We start from the raw sequence: 27648 nt of genomic DNA, 5'->3' as shown, positions 1-27648 counted from the left end.
AATTTATGTATGCGGCACTTGCACTGGAAAGTTTGCCCACCTCTGGCCTAACCCATATATACTCTTTTATTAGGTTCACCCATTTCCAGGCTGGTTCCCATTTTTCCATACCATTAGTATCGTGTGTCCTATATCCACCCTTGATTTTCTTGACAGCCCAAGGAATGGTAGTTCAGTACATAAGTAAGCAATGTGCATAGTCCTGCTTATCAAAGATTACATTTGTGAATATTACGTTATATTGCAAGTTCATCTTCACCTAATGACCAATGGTACATTTCAGGCAACATTTAAGTATTTGAGCTTTATTTAAGAAAAATAAGAAAATGTATTAAAATAAAGATGTCTAATAAGAATTATCTTTTTAATATCACCATTTATCACTCTTCAGTTTAATACTTAAATATATTACCATCCTTGTCATATTATGTAATTAATGAGTAAAAGGTCAAGGTGACCATCTATATGTACATGTATTATTACAGAAAAAGAGATTTAAATAACAAAAATTACCTAAAATTCACCCCCCCCCCCCAGAAGACATATAATTTAAAACTAAAGTAAAGTAGACATAAGTCCATTAAAATGCAAAATATGAACTTTCAAAACATTCACTGAAAGAAATTAGAGGAATGCAAAGTCATGAGAGGTCTTCATCATTAAGCATGGTGGAAAAGAGCTCAGTGATCATATCTGAATCATTATGTTTCAAAACACAACATGGAAGTATCATATTGCTTACTGTAATTACTCTATAAATGGTAAATTGTATATATGCATCACTTAGATATAAACCAAAGTGCTAAAAGTGCTAAAAAGTCCACCTAACATAGTCAAATCTACACTGTTCCCCTCCCCCCTTCTTGGCAACAGTTCATATATCTGAATACACATTTAATATCCTACCTAAAGCCACTCTATGGTTTACAAAATGTATTACTTTTGCTTGTTATCCACAAATAGAATCATGTGATTGCATTTATAGTAAAGTAAATTGCACTTGCATTTGTGGAGACACTATTGCTTTGGCTGTCTATAGGACTCACGGTACTGGACCTGCATGTGTTTGAAACATGTGCTTTCAGTTCCACACCAGAGAGTCAGGTGCTAATTTTAGTAATGAGTGTTCCAAACTCAAGACTGTTAAAGGACTGAAATTCCATCAATAAAACAATGTCTCTAAATTTTGTTCACTTACAACTAGGATAAGCTCTCAAAAGATTCTTTTTCCTAAAATATAACTTACATTATTAACCAATCCTGGTCAGCCAAACTAATATATATTCTACTTTAGGTTCACCCATTTCCAGGCTGGTTCCCATTTTTCCATACCATTAGTACCGTGTGTCCTAAAGGCTTCAGTTTGGACTAAAATTTATGGGAATCCAGCATATTAAAGAATCTTTTTAGTCCCTATGAGAGGTAAATTAAGACATCAGACATACTGCTGTATACAACCACCCAATGATGTTGCCATGGTACCCCCACACAACACTGTCTGCTGTATCAGACTTTTGTGAGAAATCTGTTAACAAAAATAAAAATCTCTTCATTTTCATAAGAAAAAACTAATTTGACAAACTACACAATTTGTAGCATTATATGCACAATCTGAATTTGTAAAAAGCCATTGTCTTCAACTTGTAAAATTTTGAAAGTTCTTTTTGTCACTGTAGAAATGATGTCAATTGCATTGGCACATAATGGAGACAAAAGTGTACTCAGATTGTCAACTCTTGCCTTAAAAAAAAGAAAAAAAGAAAAATTTACATTTTACACTTCACTTTTTAATATTTTCTTATATCTACTCAAAAATAATATCATATATATATATACTGTTTAGCTTCAAGATTTTGTCAACAATATTTTTACGTATATGATTATTCTTTGATTGTGATTGTTGTAACTGCTGTAAATCAATTATTTTCACGCAGAACAAGTTATCATATAACAATGTGTTTTAAGATTTCTTATTTGTTTTGAATCTACTGTTCTTGCATACATATTTATCTAAGCAGCCAAGCACTTCTGCATTTATCTCAGAAACATTAGATGTACAGTGTGACCCCACTATAACATGGTTGTTGGGAGCCATAGAACCTGATCGTGTTATAGACCGAACCATGTTATAAGCAGCCAGGTCAGTTAGCTGAAGCAAATGATGCATGTACCCCAAATAATTTGCATCATGGGGTTAGGTAATAAATGCCGACAGTAAAATGTGTGTTTCATTGGCACAGTTACTATCTTAAATCGATGCATATTAAATGATAAATACACCTGTAGTGTAAACAGAGAATGCATATATAACAGTTTACTTTATTTTGAGAACCATGAATTAGTACATATACATGAATACTCTGTATACACCACTCCCTCAATAACTCGTGCCCTGATAACTTGGCAAACCCATTTATAACACGGGGTCAGGTGTGGATCCCATTTTTTAAACCAGAAAATACCCCAAATATTGATCCCTGTTTGTTGAACTTGAAGAAAATCGTGATCAAAATTGGTAATGGAAATGTTGTATTGCTCGTTTTATCATCGACCACAGTAGATAGGACCTGGAAATTTTAATAACACTATGAAATATCAAATTTAAAAATAGGTCATAAAATTGTTTACATTTTCTTTCCAAACAACATTCCAAATACACCGCAATTAACAATATGTAAGGAAATTTTGATCAGTGAAAATGTCATGCCGAGTGGAAGCAGTACTTTAAAAAATAATACAAATTAAATAATTTTTTTATCAATAGAAGTTTATGTTCTGGTTCTATCTTTTAGTTCCTTTTAAGTGTAATCATCATAAATGCAATGTATCCTCTTGTAATTAAATGTAAAATGCATTAATCTACCATAACAGCTATGTCCACGAGCATTTCTCTGAGAACCTAATTAGGTGCCGACCGTGTTTTGATAACTGACTTCTGGAAGTATTTGTTGTATTGTTGCATTAAGTTAAAAGCTGGCCTCCTTTGTATTGTCACGCTAGTTATGTCTTTTGAATCAAATAAAGGAGGTGGAATAAAAGAAAAGTTAAAAGGCACGAAAATCCTACAAACTTAAAATCTAGCAGTCCTGGTCATATGTTGGGTGAACTCACTTCATTTGATCAATCAAACACTTATAAATGTTATTGTGTATGTAACATAAATTACCTTAAATTAACCGACTCTTTCATAACTGTGATCAAAGATAACAAGGCAGCCAAGCGAAATGAATACTTCGTAAAATAAAGAGTTTGATTTCACAGATACAAACCATTGTGGGCAAGCAAGTTTCAGAGAATCCTTGAACTGGCACTTAGAGATATCATCAAGGATGATAAGTTTCATTATTAATAACAATTAATTCATGACATCAATACTGTACTAACTGAGCAATACGAAAATTGAGTTTCAACGTAGACGATTTCTCACGAAATAAATGTTGTGTGTTTTTCAAAAAAAGGAATCTTGTTTGGTGGTGTATCAACAGTTAGTCTAGTTCCCTGCTCTGGGGACTCATGATTTTACAGGTTAATATAAAACACCATTACGGGAACCAGACACATCAAGAAAACAGAAAGCAGTGACATAATGCACAGATTATTTTGCACATACACATGATGGTTGTTGAAACCAGTTGGAACGATCTTTCATATGTTGGACATTTTGAAAATTAATGTTATTTAAACAGAATAATGAATATCTTCATTAGAAAAAGTGCATTATTAAACATTATTATCGACATGATTGTAAAATGAGGATTCAGTCAATAAACAGCGCAGTTCCCTAACGCCACCCCACCCCCCCAGGTTATATTGGTCTGTTCAGTGGAAAAACATAGCACAGTCACGTAATGAATGATGAAGTCCATTTACTTTTCAGTATGTCTCAAGACGGTAGAAGTTAGCTTGCATTTTAAGCCTCTGTCGGTAGCATTCCTAGGCATAAACTTTCTCCCTGCAAAAAGGAAACTTTCACAGCACAATTAACGTGTTCCAGTCAGGTTGGAAAATGCAAAAATCTCTCAGATTCCATTACTTTTATTTAAGTTTGGTGCTGACTTCCTTTGAAGAAATGTTCGTTGTTTGTATTGAAGATTGTTGTTGGCTTTCTTTGATGAAGGGTGCATGTATTATTGAAGTCAGAACAGCTAAAGAACAGCTTTGGAGAACCAAACAGATGCCCATTTCTCATTGTGGCGACAACATCATATAATTGTATTGCATGACTGAGACTTTTTTTTGTTGTTTTCATAACAATCGGTGCTTCAAAGGTAATCGTTTCCTTTGAAATTTCAGCAAACTATTTTATCTGGGTGCATTTTTAAAAGTGAATTGGCCATTGTTTGGTCTATTCTAGTTACTGTTCCTCCCTGTCTATTGAATAAACCAGTAAGTAAGATGGGTGTTTTTTTTCTTTCTTTTCTTTTCTTTATTTTACATCTGTGGTAGCAGCATGATGCTGCCTTCCATGTATGCATCAGAAATTGAACAACGGGTCAACGAACGATAGAGACGCAGGTGTTCTGGTCTGATGACTGGGATTATTACAGAAAATGTGAGTGTTCTGAAGGATTTAATTCTGTGTGAAAAAAAGAGGAATTTTATTCATCCACATACAAATGTCAGTCTGTGTAAATATATTAATTACTAGTGAGTGGCCAAATCTCCGACGAAAGATAGATTACGAGATAATGCCTCGTCTGGTTGATCTCCATTACCAGAAATGTCAACAACAAAAAGCAGAAATTTCACAGCATACAGAACTCTTGCTAGATGTCAAGATAAGCAGATTATGATATAACAATGCACAGTTTAGATGGTTTGTCAATATGGACAAAGAATTTGTTTATGTAACATAGATAACTTTCAGTGCATTTTATATCCAGTTTGCGGCTTCCTTTCATGGGGCCTCTGAATTTCTCCACTCCAAAAGCAAAGGTTGTATATACAAGTTTAAACAGCCAACAAGGTCGCCAATAAAAATTCACCAGATGGTATATTTTGCCACCAATAAGGAAAAAAATCCAAGTTTGCGACATAGGTGAAGCCTTACATGATCCCAGAAAATAAACTTTTTACACGTTATTTTTCATACTTTTAAGAAGAAAACTACTTTTTCGTGAACGAGAATAATACATTTAAAATTTCTGGAGCCATGCTATGATTCTCTTGTATTATTCATATGCGATCTCTTCCCCAAAATGATAATAAACCTTTTACATTTTTGTCGTACTTTTAAGAAAGAATTTTTTTTTGTGTACAAGAAAATACATGTATATGAAATTATGGGAGCCACACCACAATCGTGTTATGTCCGAATTCGTGTTATAACAGAGCGTGCTATAGTGGGGTCACACTGTATATACTTTGAAAACTATAGAATTTAATGAAAAGTCTTAATTTGTCAAAATTTTCCATTAGTGATGGTTCTCACATGTACGATTTTATATATATATATATATATATAAAAATCCATTGAAAATGAAGAAAAATCTTATGAATGTTTTCCTCAGTGAAACATACTTACTGTATTGTCTTTGTGATGCATTGTAACAGCCACATGTAATTACATTGTAATATAATTATGAATTACCTTACCTACATCTTCATATAAAAATGTTTATTCTATTGGTACTAGTGGAATAGAATACAATGGATGTGTAATGGACACTGCCCAGCTTCCAAAGATCAATTCCAGTGACACTGACCACTCTGACACTGCTGACCACAGTGAGCAGAAATCTGACCAGGACAAAACTGACAAAGGTTTGTTGGGATGGCATAAGTATTGTAAATCATGAACGTTTAAGTAATTGATGGTTAATGCTATAGCAAATATAATTTCCTTTAAGATTTGGCAAAATTGTATGCTTTTTCAATATTTATAGATATATTTTATTTATATTCATTACATATATTTGCATTTAAATTGGTCAGTGATATTAACTTTTCTTCTTGCAAGAAAAAGGAACATTTTTTCAGTTACCCTACACATGGATCTAATTACCCTATATACTGTTTATACAAGTTTGTTTTTCTGTGTGATTTGGATTTTTAATATAGCTGTAACATATCATTGCGATGTCTGCAGTGTGGCAGTTTATAGTGATGTCTAGCACTGGGGCATCATGCAGCAGAAATGTTGTTGTTGTTGTTGTTGTTGTGGGGTTTAACGCCATTTTTCAGCACGATAGGCTATACATGGCGGCCAGTATTAATGGTGGAGGAAAAACCCGGAAAACCCCGGAAAGAACCACCGACCCACGAGAAGCTACTGGCAGCAGAAATGTAGCATTATGTCCCACCCAGTCATATTATCCTGACATCAGTCCAACCAGTCCTAACACTAACCTCTTAATGCTGAGTGCCAAGCGAGGCAGCTGCGAGTATCATATTTATAAGTTTATACCCAGATGATACTGGTATGACATCATTGACACTTTCTGAAAATCAACACAATTTGTGTTCACAGTGTAAATATGAACATGATGAATGGGTACAAAATAAGCATGAATTCATACTGTTTATAACATTTCAGTCGATGTTTCCACTTTGTGTTTCAGCAGATGTTACTAAGTCAATAGACCGCTCCGGTGGCCTAATGGTTAGAGCGTCCACCTTGGATGCAGGAGGTCGTGGGTTCGATCCCCGGCCGAGTGTTACTAAAGACTTACAAAAATGGTACTAACAGCTGCCTCGTTTGGCGCTCAGCATTAAGAGGTTAGTGTTAGGAGTGGTCAGCCTCAAGTCAGCACAGCCAACCACATGGCTATACATGAATCATATACCCAATCATTATTCCTCCATTTGTTCTATCATTATTCCTCCATTTGTTCTATCATTATTCCTCCATTTGGTCTCATTATTCCTCCATTTGGTCTATCTTATGAACTCATTAATTGTTAATTGTCCTTTTCTTTGCATTGTAACTCTTTTTAAACCAAAATGCAACATCCCACTGAACTCTTGTACATGCAGTTAGTTAAATGTGCAACTCAGAATTGTAAACCATTGTATGAAAAGAAAAGCTGCTTGTGCTTTGTAGTGTTTCTTTAATAAATATTTATTTCTTCAGTAGGGCCTCATTCATTACAAATCACCAGTGAACACAAAACAACAGGTAAACCCTTGTGGTTTCTTTGTTATGATATGTTCTCACACACTCTTGTTAGAAGTAATGCAATTCAGTTGAAATGGAAACTTTATTTAAATTTGTTTCACATGATGTAGGTCTTGGACATAGTTCACAGAATTAGTTTTCTATGAAAATAATAAAAATTTATATAGTTGTTTGTTGACCATTAACTTAAGTTTACATTCTGTAAAGATAGAACATTTTTGAGAAGATGGTGGTAGTTGTTCATAAAACACAAGGAAAACTTTATTTTGACTGTTTATTAACCCTTAAAGTGCTAGTCGCGACAATAGTTGTGCTGACGTTCGAGGTCTCGTAGTGCTTGTCGCGACTTAAGTCGTTTTCCAGGTAGGCAACAATGTACACATCCTATTACTTCAACTTGCCATGACTGCTTGTAAAACTATATTTGTTTGGTTTATAAAGGCCTGGAACAAGCATTCTGTTGTACTTTACTAAACATTGAGCAAAGAAGTTTTACAAATACTCGCTTTTGAGCACGTGGTACCTGAAAAAAATTAAAATGGCTGACGCTGATTATGATGGTGATTTCTATCAACAAATACTGAATTCTGATAGTGATGACGACAATGATTTTGAAGGATTTGAGGAGGATGAAATTATTGGAGCTGGCGAAGTGTTGATGGAAATAACCATGAGTGATTTTGAGCCAGGAATCGACGTGGAACTGGAGTCGGATGTACATGCTGGCTGGACGAGAAAAGATGGTATGCCTGTTAACCCCCCATTCACTGGTACTTCAAAATTAAATGTTGAAATGGCAAATAGCGAACCTATCGACTACTTAAGACTTTTTCTTGATGACGAGTTATTGCATTTGATAGTAGATCAAACAAATCGTTATGCAGATCAAAGAGTTCATGGAGCAGACTTGAAGGAGAACAGTCGCATGAAAAAATGGCAGCCTGTCACACCTGAGCAGCTAAAACTCTTTTTTTTGCATTGATTATAGCAATGGGTTTGGTACATAAATCTGATCTCGATTCATACTGGGCTACTGATGATATGATATCAACCCCATACTTCAGCAAAAAAATGAGTAGGGATAGATTTCTAGCTATTTTAAGCAATTTACACCTGGCAGACAACGAAAACAATCAAGGTGACACTTTACACAAGATCTGCCCAATGATTGAAAAAACTGAAGCATTTGCTGAGGTTTATTCACCAGATATGAACCTCAGTTTTAATGAAGCTACCTGCCCTTGGAAAGGTCGTCTGAAATTTCGAGTTTATAACCCTGCCAAACCTAACAAGTTTGGCATAAAGCTGCTCCAGGTGTGCGAGGCAAGCAGTGGATATTGTATTGGCCACCACATTTATGCTGGTAAAACAGGTGGAGACCTTGACAGTTATTGTGAAGGACTAGAACTAAACACTGATGAGCTGAGTAAAACAACAAAAATTGTAATTGGTTTGCTTTGCAAGTCTAGTCTTTTGAATAAAGGACACAGAGTATATATGGATAACTATTAAATACAGATGAAATACAGTCAAAACTTGTAATTTTACCTGTATTTGCACCTGTACATGCAAGTATGTTGAACTTGCGCATGTACCTTGATGCTAATCTTAAAGTTTATACATCCACCATCATTTTTCATATAGGGTTTGTGTATCTATTGTGTATATTTATTGAAATGCATGCCGTTTAAAAACTGTGCAGTTTTCTTCCTTTTTTTTCTCAAACAATTCAGCACTGAGGGATCTTGTGCTGCAAAACAATATAGCACTTTAAGGGTTAAGACACTTGGCATACATGTGAACCTCTTGGATGTAGGTTCTTTTCCTCAAGCAAAAAATTTAGTGGTGTCTCTCATCTCTCCCATTACTCACTAAAATCTTGTGTCTACGCAAAATTATTTGTGAAAAATTTAACTTTTTCCATTTTTTCACATTCTAGTTCTGTTGTGGTATATTTACATAACTGCGTGTGATCATGTCACTGTGAACTGGCTTAAGCAGGGCAATACAATGTATTTGCTAATTTCTCCTTTTGATTCTGTTGGCATGGGTGGCTGGCTTCATTGATTGAAGCTTGTCAAGATGGATCACACTATGTGTGAGCAGAAGTAATTTGGAAAGGATTAATTAAATTTATTGATTCTGGATGGGTTACTAAGGAGTACAGTTGGCATAAAACAATAGATATTCATTTGAATCTCTCAGTTGTTGTTGTTGTTGTTGTAGGGTTTAACGCCATTTTTCAGCACACGATAGGCTATTCATGGCGGCCAGTATTAATGGTGGAGGAAGAACCCAGAAAAACCCTGGAAAGAACCACCGACCCACGAGAAGCTACTGGCAAGCTTTCTCACATACCCACATTGGCTGAATCTGAGACTCAAACCCACACAGACAGAGGTGAGATGGCAGTGATCTGTAACGGAGAGTGCTTTAGACCACTTGGTCACTCGGGGCCCTGAATCTCTCTGTAAGGTATTTTCAGCTTTGGTGATTAAATTTTTTGAGATTGATTAAAGTTTATGCTATGCATGATCAAAAGTAATATGGACATGATTAAAGATGTTAATTGATTAATGTTGGATTACTCAAGAGCTCGAGTGGCATAAAACTGGGTCGGTTTGACTTTGGTGTTTAAAGTTTGTCAAGATATCTACCGGTAAATGTGCCAGTGGTGTAAAACCCAAATCCAGGCAACTTAAATATCACAAAGTCCAATAATGGTAGGAAACAGGAATTTCAGTGGTTGCAATGGCATTCAAAGGGACATGAATATGCATTCCACTCGTCCTGTAAAGCTGATTTTGAAATCTGCTATGGTGTCAAGAATGACATGATGCATCAGGCAGAATCATGATCTCAAAAAAGCATTTTAACCATGACAACAAATATTAATTAATTTTCATGAAATATGCAGAAGGTGAGATGTTCTATTTTAAAATTTGTTTTCTATCATACTGACACAACTTCTTGCATTGTGAGTTTTAGCTTAAAAAGTGTCTTTCCCAAAGGAGTCTTAAAGGTATTTGGCAAGTCTTGATTTAAAGGAATATAACTCATCTAGATATTTCAGTTGTTATTACAGATTCACCACCCTTGATTATTTAAGGTTCAGTTAGAGGCATCTTCATTGTGGTCTTAACATTACAAAAATAATGCACACTTATTCCTGAGTTTGATGATCAGTGTATTGTATCTACCTTTCAACTTCATGGCTTTATTAATTTAAACATTTTTAAATAATGGACAATTAAATTAAATATAATTCAATTACAAAAATTCATGTCATCTACATTTAGAGTGTCTGTTTCACATGAAGCCTATATAAGAAACTGTCTTCTCTGCTAACTGTAAATAATTGAATACATTTCTTTTTTTTAAGGTCATCAAAGCTCAGGCAGAGACCATGTAGAAAAATCTGACACAGGGGACCAGCATGGCAACAAATCTTCAGGAGGAAATATCAATCTTGGCGATGCGCCTGTACAGGAACATGGAGAAAATGAATTGTCAGTGTCATTGTGTGGCAGCAATACCTGTGATGATGATAATGATGTCTTCCAGGACAGAGCAGCTGAGGACTGCAGTCTCCTTAGTTTAAACGATATCTCAGACAATTTTAAATGTGATGGCAAAAATTCCAGACGGAAGGCTGACAAGCCACGAAAAAGGCGTAGAGAAAGCGATCATGATGAGAACACTTCTGCAATAGAAGGCAGGAAGATTGGGAAAAATTGTGATAATTCTACAAATGAGTCAGAACTTTGTGGTATGGATTTAGAACAAAAGACCAAAAGTCAAATCTTGGTTAATAAGGAAAAATTGTTTGCAAGCAATCAACATTCACAGCCAGATTTAAGTCTACCAGGGAGTCCCAATGAAACAGACAACACTCAGTCTGTTATCAGTCTACTTTCTCCACAAGTTCCTGAGGACTTGTCAGTGAAGCCTGGCATCTGTGACAAACAGAGTTCATCTCCTTTTCATTCTGAGCTACTTCAAGCATCTCCAGGACACAGTTCAAGAAACACTATTCCAACTAGCATGTTGCAAACGCAACGTACACCGACTTCTGTTCAGGAGCTGGAGGAAGTGATGAGTAAACACCTTCCAAGTATAAAAGATATGGATCAGCTATCTCTGAAGCCAAAGGATAACTGCAGAAACTTGTCTTCTTTTCAGAAACAAAAGTCCACAATTCAGTGGGTTGGCTCACAAACCACAGTCCCCGACTCACTACCCGCTTCAACATTACTTCGCAATTTGTATGCCAACAGAGAATCTGTGATTCGCAGCAGCAGTTCCCGTCCTGGTTGTTATCCATGCAGTGATCTGACTGTTCCATCTACAACCACATCTTCAATGGCAATGCTTACCCCTCCTGATGTGGAGGGGTTCAAGGACCAAATGTATATCCCCCAAATTTCTTTGCCATCGAAAAACCTGTCTGTATTTAGTACAAGCCCTTTATCTGTCTCCCTTCCTAGTTCCCTTACAGATTCCTATAGTATGACTCCCCCATCCTCTGTGTCACCACAAGAAAAGGGTCAGTCCCCTTTTCAGGACCCTTCATTTAATGATCCATGTGGAGTTAGCATGGGGTCAGTTGTGATCAGCTCAAGCAACCACAATCGAACTTCAGCAGGAAAAATTTACTCTTTCCCCCCAATGATAGCCTCTCCAATGGATTATGATCAAGAAAAGTCTACATATTTAAGTGTACCTCATTACCACAATGGAGCAGTATCTACAGTAGTTGATGGCTATCATAATTTTTCAAACAATGTTGGAGGGTCCACAGGAATTCTTGCTTATGAGTCAAAGTCTGCAGGGCCATGGTATCCCTCACCTTTTTCCTCATGAGAACTGTACATTTCGTAACTTTTAATGACAGTACTAGTACCTTCTTGGCAGTATATAGAAGAATGTAAAGTTGCTCTCAAATTGTCCATTTAGCATCACATTCTCACCAGAAATGTCCCCCTTGTACATTTTTTGTGTTCTCATTTAAAGTAATGGATATCTAAGGATTGAATTTTGTTCATCAATCCATCCTGTCTGCAGGGCTGTATACATACTAATTTTTTCATTAATCCCATCTAAACCAAACCAGCAGCATGGAATGTAGGTGTATCACATACCAAAATGGGTTGCTGCCAATGTCGTTAAGAATTATTGTTATAAATTTTCTTGGTACTGATTTAGATGGATTGCTCTCATATTTCCAGGACAGATTCAAAACAGCTAAAACTACTTATGTATATATGCACTTAAAGTCCAGTCCAGCTGCAAAACAACACAGACTCAGATCTGCTGCTGTATAATATGCCAGCAGATCAGGGTCTATGTTGTTTGTTCTACTGATTACTCCCAACAAAACAACTTAGACTCAGATCTACTTCTGTATAATATGCCAGCAGATCAGGGTCTGTTTTGTTTGTTCTACTGATTACTCCCAACAAAATACATAGACTCAGATCTGCTGCTGTGTTATTTGATGGCAGATCTGGGTCTGTGCAGTGCAGTTTGCATTTAGAACCAACTTAAAAGCAAGTATACACGATAACTCATTCCACAGAAATGAGTTAATTTTGTGCTGCTCCATAAGTACTGATAACTCAGTTTTCATTACATGTACTATTATTAACCATTTTTTGCAGATAAATTATTTCATCTTATAAATTATTTCATCTAATACCTATCAATTAAGAAACATTTAATAGTATACAAATGAAGGAGAAAAAAAGAAATGAACAAGATCAGATTTAATGAAAACTTTAATTTCTTTATCAGTGGTTCCCATTTTTTTTTGGGCTGCAACCCCCCCCAAAAAAAAAAAATTTTCTTCTGGGCCTTACAATCCCATTTCCACATTGTGATAAGTTTGGCCACCCTTAAAAAAAAAGTCTGGCAACCCTCTGTGACCTTCCAGAATGTCCTGACATCCCTGATTTGGGTCATGAAACAGCAGTTGGGAATCACTGCCTTGTAACAACAAGCAACCTATAAACCTTGCAAGGTACATCAATAATTATGAAGAATGTAATAAGTAATAAAAATTCTAAGGCCCTTGTCATGCTGCGTACTGTGTTTTAATGCCCCACTATGATAGGGGCATATTGGGTTATATTTTCTGTCCATCCATGACACTTTGGTAAATGTTTAAATTATGTCATTTCATGCACAGTGGTGGAGCATCTGTGTTCCATGAACACATTTCTAGTTAATTCTAACAATCCACCAATTGATAGCATCATCCATAATTTTGGTACTTTTGACTAGGCCATCGATTTTGGCAGCATGCTAGACTTGCAACCAGAAGGGTGCAGATTAGAATCCTACAAACTCAAAGTTCAGTTACCATAGTGTGTACTTAGGCAAGGCACTTTACTCATTTGCCCTGATACTAAATAACATGTTGCTGTGGTTTAAAATGCCAAGCCCATAAACATAATTTTGTTGTTGTACTTAAAAAAAATTGTTTTTGTAATGAGAACTTCTTATTATAATTTAAAAAATTTCTTACTGAAGAAATAGTTTAAAATTATAACAAATATTTGTAAATATTATTTGATTCTCCTTCCTCGCCAAATTAAGTGTAGAAAAATTTCTGATGATACATATGTTGTGTTCATGTTTTTGATAATAATCTCTCATCCTTATTTTTCCATCAGATAAATACAACATTACATTCTTGTAAGTTCAGTTAAAGTTGTACAGCATAACCTTTTACTCAGTTATATTCTAAGTGATTTAATGCTATTGTTAGTACATGATAGGTCATAACATAGTGGCCAGTATATTTGGTGGAGTATGAGCCTGGGAGAACCCTGGGAAGAACCACTGACCCATGGGAAGCTATTGTAAAGCTTTCTCACATATCCACATTGGTCGAGCCAAGACTTCAATCAGTGTGGACTGGTGAGATGTGAGTGATCTGTCAGAGTAAACACATTAGACTATTTGACTGCTGGGGCACCCTTAAATGTATTCTTTAGAAGGCTGTGTCATTACTGGTTACGTTTTTAACAAAAAAAGTAGGACATTGACATTTTATAATTGGTTTTCATCATCACAGAAATAAAATGAAGTGAAATAAATAAAGTAGGAATAGAATAAGTCAATTTAATGGGCTCAATACCTCATTTTCATCATTGCTGACATGCTTTTGAAAATATGAAAATAATGCTTTTAAAATATGATGACATCCCTAAAGCACAGGTGCGTTCAGATTAGATTATAGCAAAGACAAATGGGGTACATTATATTTACACATCATAATGGGGGTACCTTTATTCACACCATGAACTCTAATTCTCTAACATCTTTTGAGGAAATAAACTTTGTGCAGAAAAGAAACAACTGTATAGATTTATATTCAAAAGCATAGAGATAATATATGCTACATAGATGAATCACATGATAACACTGCAGTTTATAATTTGACTAAAATGCAATGGCATTCAATAGTTCTCACAAATCTCTATGATTCAGATTTCATCTTCTTGTTGGGGAATTGGTCTTCAGTCCAAGATGGTCTGGGAGATATGTATGAATTTAGTACACTGACACATGCATGTGCTAGAACAAGTACATCAATATTTTGGCTTCTAAACCAGTAGATTTTTATACAAATTCCATTTTACATGTTTTAAGGGGACTGATTTCTTTAGATAATATGTATCCTCAATCACAAAATTGAACTTCTGACTGCTATACATATTTTCAACATTTATGTCAAAGTGGGTGCAGGGACCCGAGTGACAGTGTGTGTTGTTTTTGTACATCGGCTTGAAATTTAAGTGCAGTCTGGAAACAACTTTAACCAGTTTAGTAAAATGATCAGCAGTGAGGAACAGTAAATTGTGCTCTGTCACAAATTTTATAAAGTCACTGCAGCTGCTTTTCCTAGTTTTGATCCAGTCTCGAACAAGAATCATTGCTCATATGCGATGATGTCTATATTTGCAGATTATATAATTTCTTCCTCCACATACTGTCTTAAAATGCATTTTGCCTGAAACACACCATGCAAACACAAGACCTTTGCTAATTGCCTGCACTTGCTTAAACCCTGATTTCCAAGCATTGCTGAATTTCTTGTAATGTTTCTGGGCTGGTAGGGTTTTTTTTTAGCACTGGGACATAACATACATTCTGGCATTTTGACATAAATTGACCAAAAACAGATAAGGGCTGTTCTTAAATATTCAGTTGGAAATACTCAAAACATTTACTCAAGTTTTTCTGCCAAAATCAGTGTTTGGTTGGTGTCTCCATTTCATTTCACATCTGCCAAAAATAGTGAATATTTTTATCAGAATCTCAGAAGCCATTACGAATGACCTGTGATCCCTTTATTACTTATAATGTCTAAAAAAACATTGCTCCTTTTGCTTTAAACTCTCCAAATTACAGCAATAGGGTAATCAATGTAAAGCTTGTTGTGTACACAAATCAGCCATTGTTTAGGAAATCTTAATTGGATTACTTAGAATGCATTATTGTACTGGAGGAGCAGTTCCTCAGTAGACTGGTTGCTACAAAGTGTGGAAAGTACGGGCATTGTATCAAAATAGTTTTTTGTTCTTTTGTCAGTTTTTTTTTTCTCTTTTAATTTTCAAACATACAGATTCAGATATACATTGGTATGTGTGGTTCACAGCCTTTAAGACTGTATGTTTGTCTTACCAATAGTAGAATCACATCTGTGCACATGCAGAATGTTTAATTAGTGCAGTTCTATTTGGTCTCCTAGCTGAGAGACTGTGAGTTTGACCTCAATTCCAGTAGACTCCAGGATCATCTGAGGGATATAACATGTTGGAGCTTAATACACGACGTACAATATGTTTAGTTACCACAGCTCTATTTTGTCTCCCTTTTGGCATGCTAGGAGTTTGGCTTCAGATCCAGTAGATTCCTGGATAATCTTGGACATGTCACTGACACAGACAGTATTCATAAATAGTTGAGTCCTCATGACACTGGTTTTGAAAGTGAAAATGCCTTTGTGGGACTTGTTTAAAATTTGTAGAAACAGGAACTAGTCAGGTAGTCATTTAGGTGCATGTTGGGTCCAGACAACTTTTATCTGATTCAGCATTGTGTGGGCATACAGTTGGAGAACCTATCTCGTGACCTCTTATCATGCTTGACACATTTGATATTTTGTCAACCACACTAATTTTTTATACAAATAACAAAAGTTTATGCAATGTTTTCTCATTCCTTGTGCAACAATGCCAGTTGTTTACACTGGTTTATTGGTTCTACTTTCTAAGGGTATACCATTGAAGAATTCATATATTGGCTGAACACAACAAGGGCATACAGTTATTTATCGAAAGAGTTAGGCTTTCCATTTGGTCAGAGTGCAGCAGTAACAGCAATACAATCATATTATCAAAAACTAAAGATGTCACAACAGAAATGCAAGCATATCATCTAATAATATAAATACCACAACAGAAATGCAAGCATATCATCTAATAATATAAATATCACAATAGAAATACAATCATATCATCAGATATTAGATATCCCAAGAGGATTCTACTGCAACAGTCGACATTTCTTGTCAAAGAAAGTTTTCTGCTACTCAGTATTCAGGCACCTGTATTGATTAGTTTGTAATCTGGTTTGAGTCTCATGAAACTCTTGATCTTAAGTGAGTTTATCATTGCTGTTAAGTATATGTTGAAGGAAGGAAAGTCTGTTTCTCATGAAAGAAAGAAAGTCTGTTTCTTGTGAAGGAAAGAAAGTCTATTTCTCTTGAAAGAAAGAAAGTCTGTTCCTCTTGCTTGTTTAACTGCAATGACACAATGAGCTAGCTCCTTAGCAGCAACATTAACTTTTGTACTTCTGACACTGGCATGTCTGGTTTCTTTAACTCACTCCATGTGAACATCATAAACAATCAGCTGCAGCATATTAGCCGTAGTGACATGTGAGGGCATTGGTAATGAAACCCATTTCTAATGTTCACCTACATTATTTAACTTTTATTGGTATCTTTTAAGTATAGGACACGTGTTCAAAATTACCAAATTTTGTGGACCCTATATCGCCCTTTATGGACACATTTTACAGCTCAGCATAACTTAAAGTAACTAATATTTCTGAAACCTGTTATTTATAATTTTCTTGCTATTCTCTACTGATAGCATTTAATTGCTATTATCCCATAATATTGGTGAGTAATGTTGGGACTCAGCTTGAACCTTTCTAACCCAATTTCATTTGCATACTATTCTCCCATGATTTGAACAAAGATGACCAGTCCCTCTCCAACCTTTACAACATTTTGTGAAATTTTTTTGTTGAGAAAACTTTTGCTGATGAAAATCCCATCCCCTGCTTTTCATAACTTCATGGGTTTTACATGGGAGAAATGTATGTCCCATATTATGAATATCAAATTCATTAACTGTCATTTTGTTATTAATAAAATTTAATGTCCCTTGTTATGAATATCATTAAATTTAATTTGTTATGAGTATAATTAAATGTCCTATTTTATGAATATCATTAAATGTTCTGTGTTATGAATATCATTAAATGTTCTGTGTTATGAATATCATTAAATGTTCTGTGTTATGAATATCATTAAATGTTCTATATTATGAATATCAGTGAATACCCCTTGTTATGAATATTATTGAATATTCTGTTGTGAATATCATTAGTGTCCTTTGTTATCAATATCATTCAATGTCCTTTGTTATGAATATCAGTAAATGTCCTATATTATGAACAGAATTGAAGCCTTTAACATTCAATATATTTCTTATACTTCGAAAGTAAATGGCAATGAATATAATCAAATTTTGTATGCTTTTGAACATGCAGTACCTTGCCATATTATGTGTGTGTTATGCACAAAGACATAAATTTATGTATTTATGTTTAATTTTTTAACTTGCCAATTTTTTAGTCCTTAGTTTTTCTTTGGCTGATCATATTTTGCTTTCTTTTATGTTGGTCCTAATCAAATTAGGATTGTATTATAGAATATTTTATTTTTCTCATAAAATGAGGCTAAATATTATATAAGGATTAATATTTTGTTTTCATCCTGAGTGTTTAAAAATGGCTTTTAATTTACTGCCGGTTAAACATTATCATGTCATTACAATATTTGTCTGCATAAAATGAGCATTTTGTTGCAACAGCATCATAAGACACATGCTGTTACCACCACCATTCTTGCAGATCAGGCCCCAGAATACAAAAAAGTACAAGTAAAAAAACATATTCAGAAATTAAAAATTACACTTAGAATTGCTCAATCTTTTAGAAATTTGGCAGGTATATAGAGGTATAAATGGCTAAATAACCTCCATATTTTTGTGATTCAAAACCTTTATCAGAGCAAAGTTATAAACAAATGTTTTATAATTAGAGCATAATTTCCAAGTTTGTACTTGGTTTCTAGGTTATGGGGCCAGGGTCCTCCCTGTTCTTCCTACTACTAATAATATACAATGAACAGTTAAGACTTGGATCTACCTGCACATAATGTGGATGAAAATCTGGATCTGTGCAGTTCATACTTTAGTGTATTTATACTTGGAATAATATGGTACATTGTTGACTTGAGTGCATTTATATGTGGTATAATATGGTACATTGTTGATTTGAGTGTATTTGTGCTTGGTATAATATGGTAGATTGTTGACTTGAGTGTACTTATACTTGGTATAATATGGTACATTGTGAGACTTGTATACCACTTGAGTGCATTTATACTTGGTATAATATGGTACACTGGTGACTTGAGTGTACTTATACTTGGTATAATATGGTACATTGTTGATATGAGTATTTGTGCTTGGTATAATATGGTACATTGTTGACTTGAGTGTAATTATACTTGGTATAATATGGTACATTGTTGACTTGAGTGTATTTATACTTGGTATAATATGGTACAGAGACTTGTATACAACTTGAGTGTATTTATACTTGGTATACTATGGTACACTGTGAGACTTGTGCACCACCTGAATGTATTTATACTTAGTATAATATGATACATTGCTGACTTGAGTGTATTTATACTTAGTATAATATTGTACATTGCACATGTACACGACTTGAGTGTATTTATACTTAACATAATATGATATATTGTGAGACATGTACACAGATCACAGCTTGTGGATTTCATTGTTCATAAAAAGTTAAGGAATTTATAATTCTGGTGTATAAACATGATGAGCTTGCTATATAATTAAACTTAAAGGTTTATTATTTCTTCAACCAACTGGAAGAACCCTATTGTCACCCCTAACTTAAAATGGAAGTGTAAATAAATTATTTAGTGTTGTGATACCTTGAAGAGAGAGAGAGAGAGAGAGAGAGAATAATCTTCTAGGAATTGTAATTAGGCACAAACCATGTTTTTTATCGTGAGGGTAGTGTTTGGGTCATATTTCCCAAAATTTATTGTTGCCACTTAACTGGATAAATACTGTTGTGGTTAATGTATGTCTGTATCTCCGTATATCTTATGTTCATTGATGAAAAAGGTGGCTTTGATAAGGAGCACACACAAATAAAATAAGCTCAAACGGAAAATCACAAATGTTCTCCCCCTTGGTAAAATGGTAGTGCCATAGATCATCCATTTGCCTTTTTTTTTTAGCCAACTGTAGTAATCTAGTCAAGCTATGCCAAAATGCAGCATCATTTGCAGTTTAAAAGCTTAACAATAACAAAATAATAGTCTAATAGTTTATATGTATATTTCTTAAATAAAATGTAAAACATCACATCAATCTTTTGCTTTTGTAAATTGAGTTACTATATATATATATATATATATATATATATATATATATATATATATATATGCCACATTTTCTGTGGAAGTGTGTAAATAATAAATACAGGAATAAAACCTTTTGGGGGGCTTTCATAGATTTATCTGTGATGTGTTGTATTTTCATTTTCCCCATATTTTCACAGATTTAAGAGGATTTCATAAACGTTTAACCGAGATTCCCCATTTTTTGTTAACGATAGTTGTCCTTCGCACTCAAGATATTATTATACTCTATAAAAAAAAATAAAAAAATAGCGAAGACCTAATCAAACAAGTTCTGATTTAGTTTTTGCTTCGACTGCTTGATTTTGCTTAACACGGGTCTAAGACGGTTCGCTCAATGACATGTTCAGTGGATAGTTCGCCCATGCAACATTACTCTGAACAACAATTCCATCCAAACATGTTTGACATGTCGCGCAAAAACAAACTCGCCGATGCTACACCTTGCTCGATGATAAGCAAAGTCGGTGAGCTTTCTCGATAACTTGCCGAAACATTTCTAACAGCTAATAAATAAAATAAGGGTTCCGTGACCCTTTCGATATTGTGTGCTCCGGCATATGAGTTGAAAAACTTGTAACATAAAACGTGGACGCAATCGCAATTTGTGTAATATCGACAATTAAATATCCCAGTCCCATTCTTGTTTTTATTAATGACAATAAAATACAATTCACGATATTTAAATATTGGCAGTAAAATCCCAGTTCCATATAGTTCACATCGGTAGTAAGATCTCAATCGCACGTGTTTAATATTGACAAAAATCCCAGTTCCATTTTGTATCTACTAATCTATAAATACGTTGACGCAGTCACACTTGACTACAAAGAAACGGGTGGGGAGTGATGAAGAATGGAGGAAGGAAGGTAGCGATAGGACAAATAGAAGAGTAATGATGTGAAGTTCAGCAGTAAGTAAAAGATTGTCAGTACATTTTCGTCCCTTCATACTCAGATCAATCCGGCTACCATACCGGGGACGACATACTAAGCATCGACCGACACAGCCCTGAGAATCACTAGGTTTAAGTTGTAGCTGAATAATTCATTAGAATGTGATTTTACAAAGCTCCTGCTTGTGAGATACCAAGTCAGGAGACACTACAATTATTAATTCGTTCCAAATCCCTATTGTACGTGGGAAGAAGCTAATCTTGAAACAATTTGTTGATGCCGACTTCGGTTGGAACTTCTTCCTGTGGGTTGACCTAGTTTGGCCATACACTAGGGTCAAGTAAGTGTCCGCAGGTATGTTCATTAGAGTGTTCACTATATGTATACTGTAGTGGGCCTTGATTCGCCTGGATTCAAGTGATTCCCACTGGAGATGATTCAATACTGCACTTATGCTGCCAGTATTTCGATATATGTGGAGAATCTAGCAGCTCTCCTCTGAACCATCTCTATCTTATTTACTAGGTCTTTATTATGTGGGTTCCACAAGACCAAGTCGTATAAGCGAGAAATATGCTGCACATTTTACTTCGTTGTTGATTTGGAGGGTCGCAGCGCAGGAAACCAAAGTTGATGTTTCCTTTCTTCACTATCTTGTCCATGTGCCTTTTCCAAGAGAGGTGTCAAGAATTCCATCCGAAGATATTTCGTTGCCTGCTCATTAGCTAGCTCGTACCCCTAGATTGGTGATTTCTTCCTGTAAATTCTTAGAATACTTCATTTTTGTGGTTGGAACGACATGCCCCATTTTCTTTCGCAGAGGGCCAGTAAGTTCAAGTCTTCTAGCAGGTTCTAACAACCGGTACTGATATTGCTCCAACCACAATAACCCTCTACGATCTGTCTGCCAGGAAAGCTGTCATCCATTTCAGAGTATTACACACAGTGGTCTAACTTACGAAGGAGTCTTTCATATTTTTCTTCATATCGATAACAAAATACCAATCCTACATTTGTAATACTGACAATAATACAAATTACAAAATATACAAGTCAAACGTTGAACTGTCACCGTTGTTGCAACTCGGAGAGTGATAGCTGTCTCGCCATGCTAAGGCAGGGAATGAGATTTAATCACCGATTCAATAGTTCAGAACAGCTCTATTCAAAAGCCATATCTCCATGCAAATCTCGGTAACTTAAGTCTTAGCCCTACCCCCCCCCCCCCAAAAAAAATAAAGGTCACTAGTAGGCAGTTCCTTAAGAAATATATGGCCATTTTGTTGAGAATACATGGCGGGTTCAAAATCATTATTTATTTGCTTTGTTAAATGATTTTAAGATAGCTTAATGTAAAAACGTCTAGGGGAATATGCTATTGAGTACTGTCAGCCCCACAGTGTAGTATCCCTCTCGCCATTATGCCATGGGCATTTAGATCGCTTCCGGTTTTCTGCATTAGCTTTAAATCTCAGTGTCTCACAAATTTGTCTGCACACACCGGTGTACATTTTATACACTTACCGGTATTTCTTGAGGATGTGGATCTACCGTTGGCTAAAGGATTCGTTTGGTGACATGCACGTTATATTTCCGGAGCAAATCCTATGTTTGGTGACTTAAAATTCCACGTGGAATAACACAACCCTCGGTCCTATGGCCATTTTGACTTTCGCGTTAGATATGGCTTTTACCAATCAAAGGTATCTGTCTAAAGTGTACTTAGGTTTGTTCCGGAAAGATTTGCATGATGCAAAAAATTGCATATTTTAATGAACAGGTGACATCCGATCCATATATTGTCCATCAGTATCAACGCTGATGGGGGGGGGGGGGGCTGATTTACCTACTATGTTTATCCATGAGCCACATAACATGTCACCATGAGCCACATAACATGTCACCATGAGACAGTGTTGACCTATTGTTACGCTCGAGTTTTATTGCAAATCACCTGTGGTGTCTTACTGTGTTAATACTGGACCAGATTTCGTTTGACAAGATCGTTGTTAGATCGTGCTGACTATTTTATGACCCAACTTGATCCATGAGCTACATTTAAAACAAAAATATAGACAAAAGTTTTCACCGATTTCGGACCTGTATCTTGCAGGAGCTTAATGATTACTTGTATTAGACTTCGTAGCACTGGCAGACAAGTTTCTTAGTATTTTCTTCACAGTTTTATATATGACCCACATTTCTATAAGTATTTATTTATTTGGAATATTTACATTATCCATAACAGGGGCTGCACATTAAGGGGGAAAACCTACTTTCCCTATTTACAAAGCGTACCTCTGTCTCCCATTTCTTTAGAATATTTAAATTTTATCACTTGATGCATCAAAAAAAAAAAAAAAAAAGTTGCTGTAACCCATTTCATGTTCTTAATTTATAACATAACTGGTACGTCTTACATATAGTGTTTATGGTTTAATATTTCTGATATATCAACACGTTAATATATAATGTTCTGTGAATATGATTGGTCCGAATAATCCCATGAAATTCTTGAGGATATTCTCATTACACTGGTCAACAGTGAAATCATTACTGACTTGAAAAGGCCCTAATCTGTAGTATTTTGGTGTGCCGAACACGAATATAACCGTGAAAAATTTGTATTGGCTCTCGTTTTGAAGATATTCATATACCTCATTTTCTATGTTTCACTGTGTAAATTTCTCCAGTAGGACTGCAGCAACATCCGGAATAATGATGCAACATTGCATAATACCATCATGCTCACATCATCCACAGTTGATTGCATCATTTTCTGATGCAATGCAATACTAATGCCATGCGGCTGCTGAAGTAAGTTGACGTCAGCAGTGTACTATACATGTGTAGGCCTATTATACTAATGCCAGGCGGCTGCTGAAGCTGACGTAAGCAGTGTACTATATAAAGCCCAATCAGATAGGTTCAGCATTTAAAATATTTTAGACGTTGTGCGAGACAGTTCAAGCTACTGTTACATAAAACTTATTATTTTATCCATTTACGTACAATAAAGAACAGTAATGCCTCGAAAGTGTGTTAATACCGCGGACAATTTTTGCTATATTTGTGGGGAAGTGACATTTGCCAACCAGAAGAAAAGTATCAATTCTCAAGTGAAGAAGGCATATCATCTTTACTTCGGATGCAAGGTTGGTGACCAAGACAAGCCTTGGGCTCCGCATATATGCTGTGCTACATGTACAACACAGCTTTCACAGTGGTTGAATTGCAAAAGGTCATCAATGCCGTTTGCAGTCCCAATGGTGTGGAGAGAGCCAAGCAACCACCTAAATGACTGTTACTTCTGCTTGGTTCCTCCTCTTTCCGGCGGAATAACGAAGCGAAAGAAGTCGAGAATAGTCTACCCAAACATTCCGTCTGCATTGAGACCAGTTCCACATGGTGAGGGACTTCCTATTCCAGAACCTCCAGCAGAATATTCTCTTGATTCATCTGACGAAGACAAAGGTGAGTTGACCTGTTCTTCTCCTGGTCCATCAGCATGCAGTGATCCAGATTTTCACTGTGGTGCATCATCAACCCCACACAGAATAACACAGGAAGAACTAAATGACCTGATTCGTGATTTGGACTTATCAAAGAACAAGGCAGAATTGCTAGGATCAAGACTCCAACAATGGAATCTTCTAGAAGAAGATGTCACAATTACTGCATATCGAAAGCGCCACCAGCAATTGGAGCCTTTCTTCAGAAAGGAAAGTAATCTGATATTCTGTTCCGATATTGAGGGCCTCATGAATGCTTTAAAAATCACTCATGACCCACAAGAATGGAGACTATTTGTGGACTCTTCGAAACTGAGTCTCAAGGCTGTGCTTTTGCACAATGGAAACATTCTTCCATCTATTCCAGTAGCGTATGCTGTCCACATGAAAGAGACATACGATAACTTAAGGCAGCTACTGAATTCCATTGAGTATAACAAGTACAGCTGGCACCTCTGTGGTGATTTGAAGGTAGTTGCCCTTTTAATGGGACTGCAGCAAGGATATACAAAATACATGTGTTTCTTATGCGAGTGGGATAGCCGAGCAAGGGAAATGCACTACATGAGGAAGGAATGGACTCACAGGCAGAATGTAGCCATTGGAGAGAAGAATATCCAACACCCAGCTCTGGTTGAGGCTCAGAAAATCTTGCTACCACCCCTTCACATCAAACTAGGTTTGATGAAGAACTTCGTGAAAGCCATTGACCGGACTTTGCCAGCATTCCGATACCTGCATGAAAAATTCCCTCGACTCAGCGAAGCAAAGATTAAAGGGGGAGTTTTTGTGGGTCCTCAGATTCGAGAGCTTTTCAAAGATGACCGGTTCAACAACTTGCTGGAAGGTGACGCGAAACAAGCATGGAATGCTTTTGGCCTAGTTTCTACAAACTTCCTCGGAAATGTTAGGGCAGAAAACTATAAGGAACTAGTAGAAGACATGTTGATGAAGTATAAGAAACTTGGCTGCAATATGTCTCTAAAGATTCACTTCCTTCATTCCCATTTGGATTTCTTTCCTAGCAACTGTGGTATTGTTAGTGATGAACACGGCGAACGTTTTCATCAAGATATCGCAACAATGGAACAAAGATACCAGGGAAAATGGTCCACTACAATGCTGGCTGACTACTGCTGGACACTCCTCAGAGATGCTCCCGAACAGCTGTACAAGAGACAGGCGAAGAAATCTAAGATGTAGTCAATGACTTGATTTTTTATAGGTAGGCTATTACAGTTGACCTTTTACTATTGGAATGCATTTCGTTATGTAAACATTAATTTCTTGCAGATTACAAAAAAACTAGAGCCAATTTTGCAATTTGACTGTCATATTCGTGTTCAGCACATAAAAATTGATAAGAATTGACTAATTTTATTTCAGTAACATGACTTTTGTAAAAATTTGTTGTCCAGTGTTATTGTTATCAACAACATGGCGGCTATCTTTCCTTTCGGTAACCCAATGTACTCGGGGGAAAAATAAGTGCGACTATCACAAAAACTAACAGCAGTGGCTACGTATATTGGAATATCGTCATTTTAACCTAAGTAGAGTTATCCAAATGCCAAACTTAAACTAGAATGTGAGTACATTGCAACTACCACGCGGCATGGATCTTGCACCGTACCCTCAAGACAAGCGTGGTTTGAATGCCAACTGATAGGAGTAAATAAACTCAACTCTCTTAAGAAGAAAAAAAAAATGCAGAAAAATACTGGTCTCCCAGTTGTTAGCCATTCATACCATTGTTCAAAATCAATTGATGCAAATATCCGAACACAAAAATTTTTTAATCAAGATTCACTATACCCCGCAACACTTGATTCAGTACTAATATATATATATATATATATATATATATATATATATATATATATATATATATATATATATATATATATATATATAGATATATAGATATATATATATATATATATAATTGCGGTACATTGTGCATCAGGAAATTCAAGAGTATTGGAATTAATTCGGAACATTCTATACTTTTGGACTTCTGATAGCACATTTAGGATTATTTGGGACTTAATTCATAATGCTGTAAGTCTTGTGAATTTTCACGTTATATTCCAGGGAAATAAATTGTTTGTTTAATTTTACTAAACTTGCTGGTTTCGCTTCTTTCTGTTACATAATTTAAGACACAGAGTCGTAACAGTAATTTTCACCTCACACAAGTATCCAACAACTGGAACGCTATTTATGTTATGCCGTATCCAATATCGCATATGGGAATCGACACGCTTTTCGGCGGAAACGTTGTAAACAATCTCATCGAAATCCAAGTATATGACGTGTCAACTACTCCAGCTGACCTGAATCGAATCAACTATGCAATCTCACGCTGTAATTTCAATCAAAGATTCAGTGCTGAAAAAATTATATTGACTGTGTTATATGTTCTATTGATTCGGAATGGACAGTTGTTCTATGAATTTTAATTTGTAAAAGGGATCTACTGATTACCGAATTGTGCATTACTGGTTCAACTCGTGTGTTGGACTTTTTTTAATGCGCAAAAACTGATAGGTGTAGTGCCTGAACCAGAATTAAATGCCGAATAGCATTTCTTCTTCTTTCTACCTAACCCATTCCACTAAAAATAAAACAAATTTGTGATACACATAATCTAAAATGAGTACTGAGCTCATTTTAAACTGATGAAACTCGTTTAATCTGGGAGTGAGGTATTACGCCATTACGTTATAAAAGATTGAAATGTCCCATTTTGATACCATACCAGGTAATACGTAATTTAAGGAATATTTGATTGACTGAGTTTCCAGCTTGAACTAGTGCAGTTTTATCAATGTTGATTTTTCCCACACTGCTTCATTTGATTCGCAATTCGATGTGCATAATTTTAAATTTGTGTTCTATTCACTTGAATTCGCATATAATTCACCAAGTTATCAAACATGTTGGATTCTCAGATCTTTCAGTCTAAGATGACTACAACTGAGTGTTAAAACATACCGTGAACTATCTGTCTAAATTCATAAAGCTGTCAAACATGCACACCATTGTCAAACATTTACAGTCAAATTTTGTTGTTATGTTTCTGACATTCAAAATCTATACTTCATTTTCTTTATCAGCAATCATCCTTTCATTTACTTTTTCATGTACATTTCCAATTTAGAGAAACCGTAAGGCAATTTTAATTTGATATGGACTTGTTTTTATTCTTATAGTCTATATCGTTTATTATATAAGAGAATATAATTTTGTTATTGTTATCTTTGTTTCTTGGATCATTTTAGCAATTGT

At 35.4% G+C, this 27648-nt stretch overlaps 1 protein-coding gene across 4 annotated transcripts in view; it reads left to right on the top strand.

Moving 5' to 3' along the window:
- The window catches only part of LOC149805279 (protein trachealess-like), a 233496-nt gene extending 213603 nt beyond the window's left edge, over positions 1–19893 (top strand). For all 4 annotated transcript variants that reach the window (XM_089949123.1, XM_089949128.1, XM_089949138.1 and 1 more), the window contains 2 exons: positions 5636–5763; positions 10500–19893. In XM_089949123.1, the coding sequence (XP_089805249.1) occupies positions 5636–5763; positions 10500–11980 (1609 nt within the window). In that variant the 3' untranslated portion in view covers positions 11981–19893. The remainder of the gene's footprint in view (positions 1–5635; positions 5764–10499) is intronic.
- The last annotated feature ends 7755 nt before the right edge of the window (positions 19894–27648 follow it).

The sequence above is a fragment of the Sinohyriopsis cumingii genome, chromosome 2 (genome assembly GCF_028554795.1).
Source record: "Sinohyriopsis cumingii isolate HCF-2022 chromosome 2, ASM2855479v2, whole genome shotgun sequence".
Classification (NCBI taxonomy): domain Eukaryota; kingdom Metazoa; phylum Mollusca; class Bivalvia; order Unionida; family Unionidae; genus Sinohyriopsis; species Sinohyriopsis cumingii.
Note: the sequence above shows the minus strand (reverse complement) of the source record. Positions and strands in the feature narration are given on the sequence as shown.